The 16,516-nt window shown below is 43.8% G+C and overlaps 1 protein-coding gene across 2 annotated transcripts in view; it reads left to right on the top strand.

The window, feature by feature from the left end:
• EEA1 (early endosome antigen 1) overlaps window positions 1-16,516 on the top strand; it is a 603,471-nt gene that overhangs the window by 320,804 nt on the left and 266,151 nt on the right. For both annotated transcript variants that reach the window (XM_085653202.1, XM_085653203.1), the window contains exon 19: window positions 1,741-2,071. In XM_085653202.1, the coding sequence (XP_085509328.1) occupies window positions 1,741-2,071 (331 nt within the window). The remainder of the gene's footprint in view (window positions 1-1,740; window positions 2,072-16,516) is intronic.

Genomic DNA, 16,516 nt, shown 5'->3' with positions numbered 1-16,516 from the left:
CATTGGTATTATCAATAAAATATTTTGTAGTGCAATTTCTATTGTATACCGTTGCAACTGGCACTACCACTGAGTGCCTGTAGGTACCTTGTGACCTTACCCTTATTTATTAATCCTCTGTTGGCATCCTGCTGCTGTTCCACACTCTGGGGAATCCCTATGGTCTTTACGACCACGATCCCTTACCCAATATGGCACCCGCCTTCACCTTCTGTAGCCGAGCTCCCTCAAGCAGTACTCGTGACACCCAGCACTCTCTCCACGGGTGACTGGCCCACGTCCAAGACCCGTGCAGGATCCAACAGCTCGCCCGGTACTTATGCTGCTCCTACACACACCCCCCTCACTCTTCTGAGCAGGCAGAATGAGGGGTAGGTTCACAGCAATGGATTCCTGCTGAACTGGAAGTACTACTCTGTCCCCGTGGACGCCGCTTGTGTGTCGACAGTGCTAGCGTGTCGTTCACTGTAGCTCATCTCTCTTGATGCTCCCAACTATTGGCAAACCCTTCTTTTACTTTGCAACCATTAGGACGTTAACAACTGTGACGTACACCCTCTGCCTGTACATGACGTAGTCTTACTACCACCCACATCAGATTAGTCTTATGCTACATTAGCTTGACGGTGGTTGGTTTTCCACCACCTTCACCTCAGTACCTTGTTGAGTTTCACATATGTCACGTTTTGCTTCCCTGTTTTTACCCGGCTAAACACTGCTTTAGTTGCACTAACCACCCTTGCATGAGATTTAGCATGTTTTTACTTCAGAGGCTGCTTTGTCTATTTTAAGTTGATCAATTATGATTTATGGTCTATGTGATCCCTGACGCACAAGACGAGAAACATTTTGACCACTAACTTTTAGGCAGCTCTGACCATTATATCAGCGGTGACACCATTGCTGTTTTTGCTTGGTATCAGTGGGCTCGCAGATTCAATTGATTTTGGAGCACCGTTGCGCCCTATTTTATCCCTTCCCACACCATTCCCTCACGTACTCTATCCACATCTACACCATGAGGCCCCACACCCAACAGCTTAGGAAAAATATCTCTGACAAAGAGCCCCTCATAGGGTGCCTGTCGGGCATTGCAGCCGAGGAGCATGCCCTATGATGAAGCATGACACTCAACCGGGTGTGTGAGTGCCCCTTTTCTGAAATTGGGAGACTCCCCGTCTCCACCTTAGGGTAAGGGTGTTTTACCGACCTAGCCTCTGTCTCTCTCCTTCCACCCATAGGAACTGCATAACTCTAAATCTGATTCTCTGGGGCTCGTATGCTGGACCTACAAACGCCCCATATCCCTCTTTTGTTTTAATCTATGTAGCCTGTCATCAAGCTTAAGAATCAATATTTGATGCTCTTGTTATACTCCACCTCCGTGGATAAGAATTACCTACCAGCGAGATAATCAGCAGGTACCCTAAAAAGTCTGGAGTGTGTTTACTCTTTTCCATTTCTTGGTTAGACACCACTCGAGCAGTCATGAATTTTGAAGGCTTGATGGGATGGTCTTAAGACTAGAGTTGCAATAGCTTTTCGATTCTTTTGTGAAAGTGCACTTTTTTGTGTTTTTGTGTAATCCTGGGTTTACTTTACGTGTTCTTCTCATACAGTAAACCTTCTTGTAGAGACCAAGATTGCTTAGTGTGTGTATCATAAAATGGAATTAGATGCTCAGCTGTGAATGTTTACTCCGAAGAATCTTTAAGCATGTACCTGTTCTTCACTTTTTAGAGCATCCAGCAATGCGTTGGACTTGAAAAAGAAAATTGAGTGCCTAGAACAAGCAAAACAGCAACAAACAAAGCTAGAGGAAGAAAAGCACTCGCTTAAAGAAGACTTACAGAAATTAAGTCTCAGTGCCATTGATAAGGAGAAGGAGATGTGTGCCAAGCATGACATTTTATTAGGAGAAGTTCAGAAACTGAAGTTAGAGAATGGTTTTTTATCGAAGGAGCTTGGAGATACCAAAGAAAAATTATTAAAGGCAACAGAATCTTTAAAAAAAGCACAAAATGTTCTAGAAAAGGAAAAAGAAAAGGCCACAGCAACTCTAGAACAAAAGGTAAGTTTACTATTTACTGTACTCATGTGTATATTAGAGTTCATGACCTTGAAGTATTTATTTTGCATCTATGTTCTAATTCGTGGGGATTAGCTAAAATGCATGTAAATTTGCAATTCTGTGAATAAATCGGTTTGGCAATATTCTGAGAAAATTAAATTCCAAGCATAAATATAGCAGCAGAGGACAAAATGTTACTCTATGCTCAAAAATGTAGGTTGTTGAATTGATTACTAAACATTGAAAATATAGATACACAGTTTCTGTTGGCATTCTTTCTTGCACAAGTTCAACATCTTATGAAATAGATCCAGGTCCATTCCAGTCACTCAAATTTGTTTGCACAACTGCTTATGGGCATTGAAGTAGGTCATGGAAATCAGTCACCATGTAAATCACCAATTTCACCTCACGTGATGGAGACACCCTTGAAACCTTAACCTCCCTTACTTTTTTCCAGGGTGGCTACCTTTTTGTATATATTATTTTCTTTAATGATGTTTATTCTAACAATGTCATCTTGAAGTACTGCATGGACTGTAAGTAGCAGATTTCAGTGATTTCTCCATCATCAATGTACATGGTGCAAGTGTCTACATAGTGATACTTAAGCCTGTTTCTTATGTCCGCCCATGCACATACAGGCCATTGAGTCGAGAACCCAACGTTTTCATGGTCCTCCGTCAGAATTGCTTTTGTAAATCCCTACATTCCTCTTCTTCCTTGGACCTCAGAGCTACATCTAAAGACAAGAAGCCGCAACCCAGATTCCAAATCCATAGATTAAAGTCACATATGAAGCCCCAGACTCACAACTTGCCTTGTTTGGGGGAGCCCTGACCTGTAAGAAACGTTCATTCTGAAAAAAAAAAAATCCTACTCCAGCTCAAGTTTATTTATTTTTTGGTATGTATTAATACACTGAATATGATGTTTGATCTGTCAAAATTAAAGCAAATTTCATTAAAAAATGGTAAAACAAGTTTAAAAAAAAAAAACCTACAAAAGTGTAAAACAAAGGATTGGTTGGAATGATTTAACTAGAAAATCACTTAACGTTCATCAAAATGTGATTTGCGCAAACCAGGTCATACCACTACAAAATGTACATAAAGTCTTAGGCAGAACTAATCGTAGTTAATCGAGAAGTCACTTGAAGTCTGATTGACCACGCAGCAAAGAGAAATTTAGATACTGTGGTCACTACTACACTGGAGGAATCACTTTTACTAATTCTGAAAGCATGCTTGCGATGTGACATCCCCAACAGGCGGCACAAAGTAACAATCCACCTGGCCTTGGGTCTAGTATAATATGGGCAAAACAATAACAAATGCTTCTCAGTTTTGTCAGGTAGCATGCATGTCTGGCACATGGTGGACTTATGTTTTTAGAATAATTGGCTCCCCTACAGGCAGATGTCTGCAAAGTACCATACCTAAACTCCAAGTAAAGCATGCAAGCACTGGATAACAAAAATCAAGAACTTCCTCAGCTTTGGGCACACATATGTAGTAAAACGTATTGTGCAACTACCTGCAGAACTAGCCAAATCATTCTGGGAAATAGCTCTCTCCCAGTATCTAGTTTTAGCAACATTAGCTGCAGTAAGCTTAATGGAGGAAGGCTCTTCCCAAAATTTGCCTAAACCTAGGTCGTAAAGTGTTTTCTTGCAATAGGCTAGTCACATGATCTTGTTAGTGCTGCGTAGGTTAAGAATATTCGCAACACTCTCTCTATAGGACTTTAATTCCTCAATGGCCCATGCACTGATCCAGTAAACTTAACAGCTTAATGAAGCCAACGCAATGACTGGTTTAAGATGAAGGTCCATTCAAAGTGGAGCTAAAGGGGTTACTCTTCCCAGGTCTTTAAGAGCTCTTATAAAATCATTCTCACTGGTCCCCAAGGAACCCATAGGTTAGTGACCCCATAGTTGGGCTATATAATTATCTATAGCTGGAAGAATTGAATACCAGGATGCCATTTTCTACAAGTTTAACGATGGCCGCTCTAGAATTCCGAAATCTGACTCCCATGATCCAGAGTCACCCAAACGGATCTCCAGGTAATCCGACTCCTTAACCCTTTCCAACACTTCCTCCTTCAGGTTAATCGTTACCATCACCCTCTTACTCTTGCTGTAAGTCACTTGGTTGGTTTTTAGTGCAATGATTTCAAGGCTGTGGAACAAGAAAAGCGCGTGAAATCTGTCAACAAAGGTTTGCAAACTAGCCCTAGTTTTAACAAACAGAAGAGTATCGTCTACAAAGAAGAAGGCTGGAATTTACGGCCCTGCTAGCATAAGGGTATAGTTGACACAATTGTGCAGGCTGTTAACACAGTTATTAATATACAAAAGGAAAAGAGTGGAGGCTAAAACACAGTCTTGGCGGACACGCTCATTGATGTCTGTTTTCTGAATCAATTCGCCATTCACATCACAATTAATCCTGACAAAGTTCCCCTCATGAAGTTGCACAATGACACCATGATGATTAACAAATTATCAGAGATTTCTAGCCTATGAAAAACACCCCTTCCCCCAGTTTATTCCTGGGGTCCAGGTCTAAAGCATCTCTAAGATCAATAAACGCCACAAACAGGGCTCTTCCCCCAACATCTGCAGTCTTCCACTTGGTCATCAAAAAGCGGAAGACCTGGTCAATAAAACTGGTTTTTTAACTGAACCCTGCCTGGAGGTGGGAATGAATATGATTATCCTCAATCCAGTCTAATCTCTACAAAACCTGTTTTCAAAAATCTTTTGTAAGTTGTCGAGGATACTGATTGGGCGGTAATTGGACAAAATGTTTGGGCTTCCTTTTTTGAATACTGGAACGATCTCTGCCCCCTTCCACGAAGCAGAGATCGTTCCACCGTCCAAAATGGTGTTGGAAACAGTGTTAATAAAGGGAACCAAAATACTTAGATCAGATTTTAAAAGATCTACTGGGATCTTATCCAGGCCAGGTGCCCTGCTCGTCTTCTGAGAGGAGGCTGCTGCAGCTGTCTCGGCTAGGGTGAAGACTGGTTGAAGAGTAGACTCAGGAGGACAGTCAAAGTCTTATTCTCTGTTCTCGAAAAGCAAGTCCGTTTCCTGTGAATATGAATGCAGGTTCCCAAAATGATTCCTCTGGCTTAGGTAAATTCCCAAAGCCCAGTTTCACAAACCGCCAAAATTTCCTCAGGTCATTATTAGCTGAGGCTTCTACAAGGTCTTTCCATCTATTCCTTTCCCAATTTGCATTGGCTTGCTTTTTAACAGACCAACATAATACTCTACAGTCCCTAATCTCATGACTTACTCCTTTCTTTAGAGCTTTAAGGAGGCAGATATTTGCCTCTCAACACTGATGAGAGAACCACCCAGCCTGGTTAGCCTTATCAGAAATCTTCCTAAAATTCTTAAGGACATTTTAAAGTCCTGAAAACAATTTGGCATACTCAGCTACAGTCATAACATTACTTCCCCAATTATTAAGCATCTCCACCATATGAAGAGCTGAATCAGTGTACATAATTGCTAGCAACTCAGGAGAAGAGCACACAGCTTCACACTTTATATTCCTATGGTTGCAAGTGACCTCCAAAATGTGTCTTTGGGGCTGTGAAAGAAATGATGGTTCACGGGCAATTAGGGCCTTCACAGTAAGGACCAAGGGATTATGATGATTCTCTTCCCTCTCACGAATTTTCATGGCTACCGAATGACGCTTTATCCTGAGATCCAAGATAATCTAATCGTCATGGCTGGAATAAGCCACTCTTTTAAAAGTAGGCATAGGAAGGACATCAGATGGTGAGCAGTCATTACAGGACCTTAGCCCAAATGCTAAAGTAAGACCAACCATTTGGAGGGCCGCCTTCGAAAGGTGATGCCTAGTTGGAGATATCTGAAAGAGACTATTAGTTATAGATTCCTAACTTTAGAATTAACCCTAGGCGTCAGACTGGATCCAGAGAATTTTTTTCTCAGCAGTAGTCCTGCCTGTCGGAAGGTGGCGTTGGTCAACTCCGCGCTCGTCGTTGGAGGTTTGATCGGCGAAAGTACATTGCGGTATCTACTTAGATGCCGCCCCTGCACACTGACTTCAGTTCTTTATTTTTTCATGCTAGCCAGGGCCGATACGGAGAGAGCGGTACCCTTAGTCTTTTTTGACAAGCTCTTTTTTCTACCTTTGTCGACTTTTCTTTCTTTCTTTCTGTCGACTCCTGGTGCACGTAGGAATGTCCTATCGGCGTACCGGCTTCAAAACTTGTGACTCCTGTCACAAATCTGTCATCACGAACCCACACCTCGTATGCCTCTGGTGTCTGGAGCGCGACCATGACCCGAAGTCATGCTCTGACTGTCAGGCCATGAACCCGAAGTCTTTGCGGGAGCGGTCTCGAAAGCTTCTGGAGGCCCAGCTGTCCGCTCCCCGTAGTCTTCGTCATCGGGTAAGTCGAAGCACAAGAAGAAGGCGAAGAGCGACTTTGCTTCTTCGTGGGCCAATGCGGAAGGTCATCGTCCTTCGGCTCTGCCCGTGGAGCCTGTTGGGATGACTCCGAGCTTCCCTCCCTTCCCAGGAGCCGGAGCATCCCCTGCCCAGCTCGGGCATTTTATGGAGCCCTCCACTCCATCTTTGGGCAGCCCGACTCGGCGGGCACGCCTTTGGGCCCCGTGGACTCGGCTGGGGGTTCTAGGCCTTCGATGCCGGTGGCTCTGGCCTCGGCGCCGCAGGGGCCCCAGGGATCCAGGCCTGGATCCGGTTTGGCAACCGGTTGACCTCACGACACCTCTCCGGCACAGATTCCACTGACGCTGGTTGTGTCCCCGGCTGGCTTAGACCCCTACCTCCCCCTCGACTTGGACACAGAGCCGGACCGGTGTCAACCGACACTTTTGTACCGCTGTTATATCCTGGCGTTCCTTTGCGCCCTGAGTGGCAGCCAGAGGAGGGTGAGGAGGACTGGGAGGGGTCTGTGGACCCTCTGGCAGACCAGCTAAAAGAGCCAGACTGGAGAGAGAGAAGTTGGGTGATGCCAGACTTTGGTATGCTTTCTCCCGCTACCGTGGCCACAGAGGAGGGAGCCTCCTACGCTTTGATGTTGCGTAGGGTGGCTGAGGTCCTGGGTCTTGAGTTTCCTACGATGGCAGTCAGGACTAACCTCCTGTCTGAGGTGCTATAGCCGGCAGCAGCCTCTTTGTAGCCCCTGCTGCCCTTCAACGAGGCCCTCAAAGACATCCTTCTGGGCACTTGGTCCAAACCCAGCACAGGGGCTCCGGTGGATAAGATGTTTGCCCGACGCCATCGCTCGGCCACAGTGCCTGGAGGATACCCGGACTGTACTGTCCTGTGTGGTTGCAGAGGGTAGAGATGCAGCAAAGTTTGCCATTTGATGTGGGCTGGATACTGCTGACTTGCTAGGTAGAAAGATTTCTTGGTTAGTAGCCTTGTGACGCTACCCCTGGCTGAGGTCCACCGGCTTTTCCAGGGGGCCCACCGGCTTTTCCAGGGATGTCCAATCGATCCTTTTGGACATGCCCTTTGATGCCGTCGCCTGTTTGGCGACAAGGTGGACAATGCGCTCGAGTGCCTCAAGGACTCTCGGGCTATGGCCAAATCCATGGGCTTCACTGCCACCTCTTGCCCTGTTCAGTCTCCCTTTCACCCCTTTCGTGGCTACAGAAGGGGTGCCCCACCACTTTCCACCCAGGGCCACAGGCAGGCGCAAGCTACTCAGCCTCTGAAGCTACTCAGCCTCTGCGCGGCCAGGAACGTGCGACCCAGCGCTGTGGGTCTGGGGGCCAGTGGGCAGGCCAGTCCACCAGTGTCCCTCTGCATCAGCCTCCAAGCCTCCCTCGTCTGACCTTTCGGGGCCACCAGTTGCCAGTGGGTGGCAGGATTTTCCATCACCTCCCTCACTGGCACAACATCGTGTCAGACAGGTGGGTTTTGCAGATAGTCCAAAGGGGCTACTCCCTCCCCTTCAAGACTACCCCTCCCTTCATGCCATCAACACTATATCGCATGTCGGAGGATCACTTATCCCTTCTCCGTCAGGAAGTTATGGCTCTTTTGGCCAAGGGAGCCATTGGGCTAGTCCTTGTGCCAGAAGTAGGTTGTGGTTGTTATTTCCACTACTTCTTGATGCCTAAGGACAAAGCCCTGCGTCCTATCTTGGATCTCAGGGTCATCAACCTCTTCCTCCGGAAGGAGAAGCTCAAACTGTTGACATTCGCTCAGGTTCTTGTCTGCCCCTGACCCTGGAGACTGGATGGTAGTGTTAGACTTGCAGGATGCTTATTTCCACATCCTGAGTCCTGCCGGCCCACAGGCGTTACCTCCGGTTCACGGTAGGCCACAAGCATTTTCAGTTTACCGTGCCCCCCTTTGGCCTTACCAGCACCCCTCTGGTGTTACCGAAAGTGATGGCAGTGGTTGCAGCTCATCTGCGCAGATCAGGGATTCCAGTCTTCCCATATCTCGATGTCTGGCTGCTGAAGGCAGGCTCCCCCCAGGCTGTCGTCTACCGCCTCCAGACTACGGCGGACCTCCTGCATTCGCTGGGGTTTACAGTCAGCGTGCCAAAGTCACACCTGATTCCCTCCCAGAAGCTCCTTTTCATCGGAGCGGTTCAGGACACAGCGCAGTTTCAGGTCTATCCTCCCGGGCAGCGAGTCCGGGATATTCGTGATAGGATACCGATGTTTCAGCCTCCATCCTGGATTTCGGTGAGAATGACCCCGAGGCTGCTGGCCTTTACGGCCTCCTGCATCCTGCTGGTGGACCATGCCAGGTGGCATATGCAGGCTCTGTAGTGTGACCTGAAGTTCCAGTGGCGCAGCATCCTGGGAATCTTTCCGATGTCGTCCAGATCTCGGAGGGTACTGCACACCAATTGCAGTGGTGGCTAACGAACCAGGATTGGGTCAACGGCAGATCCCTCTCCCTTCCCCAACCAGAGTGCACTGTGGTGTCTGATGCATCACTTCTGGGTTGGGGCAGCCACATGGGGGAAGCGGAGATCAGAGGTTGCTGTCATTACATTCCTTCCATCCAGTTTCACTCTTTAAATAGATAGTATAGTGTCCAGATGTTGCTCGAAGTCCTTGATGAAAGCTAATAGCCATAGTAGTCTAGTTTCTTCCGGAAAAAGACATTTGTCCAGCTTTGAAGTTTGTAATCTGGGTTTCTAATTTAATTCCATCTGCTCTGCATCATTGAAGCATTAATTTAAGATATTTTCCACTTCTTCATACATGTAATGTTGGCATAACATCTGATCGACAATTTAGGCAGGTATTGTTTTGGTAAGCTTATTTGATCAATCTCTGAAAAGACACAGTTTTGCAATCCGAGTGTGTTAAATAAAGAAATCCCTTTGAATCTATTTGTGTACTTCAAGTGAAATAGCAGTCTTCACACTCATTGTTCCCTGAGTAACTCAGTCCAAATTAAGTCAGCAGTACTTATTTCTTCTTCTAAAACTAGATGACATTTATATACTCCCCTGCATCTAGTTGTGTTCTGGTTAAATTGTACTGATCCACTATATGTATCTACTATATCTCAAATGCCTGAAGCCCAGTGTATTACAGTCCCATCACTATGTAAATGATGCAGCAAACCACATAATCTCTTAAGTAGTTTCTGTTCAATTTAATTGGCAAGATGTGGCAACTGAAAGTACATTGAGAACATCGTTTGCATAGCAGTTGACGCCAGAAGGGTTTGACAACTGATAACCTAGGATATCGCCTTCATTCTATACTTTTTTCATCTTGGAGATTCCTTGTTCTCTTTATTTTCCTTTTTTTCAGCAATCCCTGTAGCATCCTTTGTAAGCCTTTGCTTTGGCCAAATTAGTTGTTTTTCATAAATGAGATACTGTCCTGAATGAGGAGAATGTACTCTTCTTAACCAATTGTACTCTTTGAGACAAATTGCATCAGCACTTAATTTGCTGTAATCGAATTCAACCAAAAACAAACCAGACCATGTTCTAACTTGAGTGCATATGTCATACCTTCTTTAAACACAGTGCTGCCAATATTAATAAAAGCTGCATCTGCACTTAAACCTTGAAATGTATGGATAGTCATAGGGTATGTTAGAGAAACTGGACACTGCTGCCTCCGAACATGCAAGTCTTTTACAAGCAAAAAACATACAATCAATCCATTTGTAGACTGCACTACTCACCCGTGAGGGTCTCAAGGCGCTGGGGGAGGGGGAAAGAGGGTGGGTGCTGCTACTGCTCGAACAGCCCGGTCTTGAGGAGTCTCCTGAAGGCCAGCAGGTCCTGGGTCTGTCGCAGGCGGATGGGGAGGGTGTTCCAGGTTTTTGCGGCAAGGTGGGAGAATGATCTGCCGCCGGCGGTCGCTCGTTGGATGTGGGGGACGGTGGCAAGGGCAAGGTCAGCGGAGCGAAGCTGGTGGTTTGGGGTGTAGAAGGTGAGAGTCGTTTGTTGAGGTACGCTTGTCTGGTGTTGTGCTTTGTGAGCGTGGGTGAGGAGCTTGAAGGTGATCCTCTTGTTGATGGGGAGCCAGTGCAGGTCTTTCAGGTGGGCTGTGATGTGGCGGGGGATGTCGAGGATGAGGCGTGCAGAGGCGTTCTGCATGCGTTGTAGTCGTTTTCTGGAGTTTGGCTGAGGTTCCTGCATAGAGAGCGTTGCCGTAGTCCAGCCTGCTTCTGACTAGGGACGAGGGCAATACATCTACCAAACTGCTTTACGTGATCAATCTGATCAAATTGTATTGCCACGTATTCAAACTCATTCCTATTTAGAAAGTTGATTAAATCAATCACGTGACCCATAGCTCCATTTACTAATCCTTCCTCAACATTTAAATTTCTGCTCAAAATTACTTTACAATTCTTGCAAACACTTGAACATTTGTCTAATTCTACAGTACTGGATACAGACTTTTCCAATTAATCCAGTTTCGCTTGTAGTTTTTCATTCAAGAGTACTGTCACACCTTAGTGTTCCATGTTGTCTATTGCTGTAAGTTGCAAAATTTCTTCTTCTGACAATTTTAGTAATTTTTCGTAAAACAGGAGCACTCTTGAAGTGTAGGTTATAGGCAGACAATTGATTTTTCTTATTCAATGAAACTAAACATTAGCTCTGCTGCTGTCTTGGTTGTAGGAAAAAGTTTCTTAAGTCGACTTTCTATTCGATGTTTTCCCTCTTTCGTGAGAATTCCTACACTAATATCCCTGAGAATATTACCGTGTTCAACATCAGATGCTTGCCGCATATTCCGAAGTAGTTCTTTGTATTGGAAGTTTAACGAAATGTTTACATTTCCAATACTTTCCAATGAATTTAGAGTTTGATCATAGAGAAGTGTCTTGAACACAGGCTGGCCTTTGACGGATGTAAATTGTACTAGATCGCCAAACACAATTAAGGGCTTTCCTCCAAACACCACATAATACTCAGTCTTTAAAATCTGCTGCACTCTCAGGTGTACAAAGGCAAGCAATAAGTTTGAGACGATACTCACCTCATCAATGATTAAACATTTTGTTTTGTTCAGTACTCTTGAAACTTCTTGACAAGCGTCACCCGATAACTTTTGTAACTCTAGTTTGTCGTCATCTTCCAGAGGCAGCATAAGAAGTTGAGGTAAAGTAATTCCTTTAATGTTTGGTGCGGATAATCCAGTGGGTGCTGTTACTACACACAACGAATGATAGTTTGCAGTCCTCTGTAGGAAAGCAGTGATAACTTCAATTAACAAGCATTTGCAATGCAATAGGTCTCACATTTGCGAGAGTTTAAGCTAATGGCATTGTAAATGACAATGCCTTTAATTTATTTGTTTTAAAAACCAAAATATAAATTAAAGTCATTGTAATTAACAATGCCAATAGCTCAAACTCTCGCAAATGCGAGACCCATCTGCATTGCAAATGCTTGTTTTATTTTCTCTCGAGGGCTCCTGCACTTTATCTAGCAAACTGCCAAATGGCTTCTACATGATTAAATGAGCAGTAGCAGCCAACAACCTGCACAAGTTTGACATTTTCTCTGCCTGCTGCTGAAAAATTGAAAGAGGCTGGAGAATGCAGCAATGGTAGGGAAATGAAATGTGTAGAGGCTTTTGCGGACCACCACAGTAGTGCTGGGCTCTGGAATGTGCATTTCATGACTTATTAACAGTTTTACAAGCATGCAGATGCAGGACCTTTAGGGTTGAGTGGATCATATGATTCACAATCACCCTGCTCCCAAAAAGAGTCTCTGGAGCAGACATTCCTTGCTGCTCCTCCACATATTTTCTCTCACATACTTACAAATTCTCTTGATCTGATTGAACAAGAACACGCTCCTGTTACTCCTATCACAACGCTGCAGAAGAGCACTCCCTTCCTCCCGATTGAGGCCCCTTTACAAGGGGACAGTACTTGCGGGTTGTTAACTGTGCACCCATTAACACTGGTATAGTGCCATTATACTTCACAAGTAAATGCAGTTACATGTTCCTGCAGAATGGAGAATAACTGCGCAGATCCATTTTTTACCGAGCAGAATTTCGCATGGTATTTTATGTTTCGTAGGAGGTAAATATGACCGATGGCATGGGGTCGGATCCGGGAAGGGCATCTGGCAGGATTAGATAAGAAATGAAAGGCAGCTGCTTGGTGGGAAAGCATTACATTCTTCCTGTGTGCTGATATGGGGTGGGACAGGGAACGGAGCAGGGCTGCACTGTATAAAGAATTATAAACTGATGCAAACATGCAGTGAGTACACATGGCAATGACGGGCCCGGGCATTGGAGCAAAAAGAAATCGGGCTTATGTCGAAAGTAAGAAAGGCACGTATCCACCTCCAGCCCCCCCAACCTCCCTCAAGGCATCTGAAGCCCATGCGCACTTTCACTTTAAGAATAGCTGCTACCCCACACTGCACTCTCGGGATGCGAGTGCTGTGTGGGGTGGCAGCTATTGTTAAAGTGAAAGCGCGCATGGCGCTTTGCAAATACACACAAGCCCCCGCCATTCCTGAAGCCGACGTCTCAAAAGTGCTGTTGGCCTCATCTAAAATAAGCAGCAACCTTTGTTGAAAAGAAAGCAAAAGGGAACCATTGCTATGCGCTCTGCCGTGCTTACTTCGGCAAGACACAAATTAAGTAAATAGTGCTTCCCACCTGCCAATGAAAGCTAGGGTATAAGAATACATGTAAGAGGGGCTGTCATTATGAGAGGTAACAGAAGACAGGGAGGTACTAAGGAGGGACTAATAAGCCTATTAATAAATCAAAAGCCAACATTGACAAAGGACAGTCACAGCAGCCAATTAAAAAGTTGGGCAGAGAGCAGGTGGAGCTTCAAGTTCATACCTGAATACAGCATGTCTCGAAGAGACAGCGCAAGCGAAACCTACAAAGCTTTCCCCTGTGCTAGCTTGACTACTCAAAATCAAAAATCAAATCAAGCTTTATTAGATTAAATGAATAATCATAAAAGCGCATTTATAATACATTACAGTCAAGGGCAAAAAACACATAGATCTGATAAATAAAAGAGGACTAACCTCAAAATTTTAAATGGTATATTACAGTACAATTTCCTACATAATAATAGTCTTCCTACATTTAAAAACAGACTTTAAAAACAATGTGACTGATAAAATTATAAGCTCTTCCCCCAAAGATTGCATAACTAAAAAGGCTGGGCGACATTGTTTCATCCCTAGTGTTCTGAGCACCGGAAGTATCGCCCGTTTCCTCAGGTAGGTATAGAATTTACAGAAAAATAAGACGTGCATGGTAGATTGTACGGACTACTCGCATATAATAGTATTAGCTTGTATGATGTGCATGTACACTCTTTATTCTCATGAAGGAATCCATGTTCTATTCTCTTTTATTTCCATATATATTTCTTTTTGCTCATCATTCAGTTGTCAAACTAACTGTTCTAAATCAACACTTTTCTACCTTTCTGTCTTGCTTGTTGCGTTGCACTTTCCACCTCTTTCTTGCCTATGGCGGCTTCATTTTCAATAATTGTTTGTCAAGTGGATTTTGAGTCAGTGGTGCTTAACTTTGGCTGCTTTGTAAACTCTCCTTCGCTATCTCAGCAGCAATTGTTTCTTTCTGTTCAATCTCATCATTTAAATTTCACAACTAGTTTGGAACACTGAATGCTGTCTTTCACAACGTTCAAATGATCTCTGTACCAGTCATAGTCTCAGAGTTATTCCGATTCAGAACGCAAAGGCTTAAAGAGTTGAATAAGTGGCAAATATAAAAACTCTTATCAGGAGTTTGGCAGCTAAGTTTTCTATGGTTAATTAGATTTCCTTTTGTGTGTCGAACCAAACAACTGTCTCAACCAACTACTGAATATTTCCCTTCATGAACGTTTTCTGTTACATTGTTTCTATATCCGTATAGTGTTGAAATCCCTATGTTTTCTAGATGTGGACTCCTTCTTAGATAGCACGTATCCAACATATTTGTTTTCACAATGTCTATCCTTGCCTGGTCGAACTCTGCTAGGTACTGAATTTCCAGAAAAGACTTCAACACTATTTCGCATGCTTGCGAGGCCTAGACTTACCCAAGCAATTCCCCTTGACTTTGTGTACAAACTGGTTGAGCTCAACCAATCATAACATTCATAAGAACTAATTTCCATATGAGAAAGCATCTTCAAACTGAAGCTGTACAATTTCTTGGTTAGAGATTTTTCAGCTGAATTCTCCTTCCACATCTCCATCTGTTTTCTCAGATTTTGTTATGTAGGATGCCACATATCAAGCAACCGCTATGGAGTTGTCTGTTATGAATTATTTCACACATGTCGCATACTGTTGTATGAAAGAAACTACAGACTCATCTGTGTCTGTTCCAAATGTTAGTGCATCTTTAATCCACAACGACATATGAATATGAGGAGCACCTCTTGCTTGGCACTCTTTCCGCCAAAAGAAATCAATGACTTTGCAAAGAGGAGGATTTGTTTCATTACAGATAAAAGACAGAATGGCTTGAAACCTGTGGTTAAAATGTCTACAAACATTAACAGGATCCAAAGAGCAAGGTTCTCCTGCTGTCTTCGCATTGATGTCCTTAATGTACGAGTTTGCTTCTCTCAAAAATTCAAGTAAGCCATCCCATGCAGACTCTGCACAACTGAGTGTCACAAACCAAGTAGGTGCACCTAGGTTTTTCAGCATACATTTCAGTCCTCCATGACGACGATAGTGCCACGTTGGCACGCCACGTTGGCACGCCATCAAATTGTATTCCAACTTTTCATCCTTTCCATGAACTTTGTCAAGGAAATTCTTTGCATAGAGGTTTTGTAGATGAACTCCTGTCTTTAGTATGTGGTTTACAGCATATGATCATCCATAAAAGTCACTGTCAAATAATAGATGGAATATGTATGGAATGCATTGGGGAAATCTAGCATCCTCTGAATATAATCTGGTTGACCTGTACTCAGCTGCTGGGATTTGTACGGGCTCAGCTACTGGTATTTGTACCAGGCTGTCATCATATTGGCCACCTTCTCCAGTGGGAAATAGTTGTGGAAAACAGCGAGCCTCTAAACATTTCTCCCAGACTCTCATGGGAGCTCCTTTTGCTTGTTTTATTTGAAAAAGATCAATAGCATCGCCAGTGACTTTATTAGAAGGCAGTGTATGGATGCTGTAGTGTTCATATATTTTTTCTGATTTTGATCGATCCACTTTTTCAATCTGTCCACTTGATGGTAATATTTCATCCTCCATACATAACATCTCGAACAACATCAACATTTTTGTAATAAATCTTATTTTATTAACATCCACTAACACTTGACAGATTTATTTTGTTCTTGTTAGGCACACCATTTACTACAGTGATAAGTGGTTCATCAATATCTATTTCTACATCCACTGTTTCAATAATCTATTCAAAATCTAAAGATAAGTGGACAACTCTTCCTGTTACGGCCTTTCTGTAGCTCAGTTGGTGACATCTTTACTTCTTTGGTTCAATACAAACTATTGCTTGAAGTGTGTGTGTGTGTATATTGTCTGAGAATTGATTCATAAACCTTAAATCCTCGAAGGTCCTCTGGAATTGATACCAATTCTAATTTATTATATATGGCTCTGGCTGGTATTTTGTTAACATCTAACTTATCATAGCAGTACTTTCTTATAATTTACCGTGTTGACCAATCAAAGCGTTCCTCGACAAGTAAATATACAGCAAATTCGTACAACCCATCTGTTCTCTTGTTCAGTTTTTGAATATAAAACAGCATTGCAAGTTTTGCTTTTATAGTGAGTGCGTCGACCACAAATACAAACATAGTTTGGTTTCTCGGAAGAAACTGTGTTAAACTTTGCAATCTCCTGGGTAGAGTTATCAGTACTAATACTTGTGTCCTGTTCCTCTACACCTGCACATACCAACTCCTCATTTTCCCGAGACTGCTC

This window comes from Triturus cristatus, chromosome 4_1, assembly GCF_964204655.1.
Source record: "Triturus cristatus chromosome 4_1, aTriCri1.1, whole genome shotgun sequence".
Classification (NCBI taxonomy): Eukaryota; Metazoa; Chordata; class Amphibia; order Caudata; family Salamandridae; genus Triturus; species Triturus cristatus.
This window is presented reverse-complemented; position numbering and strand designations above follow the sequence as displayed.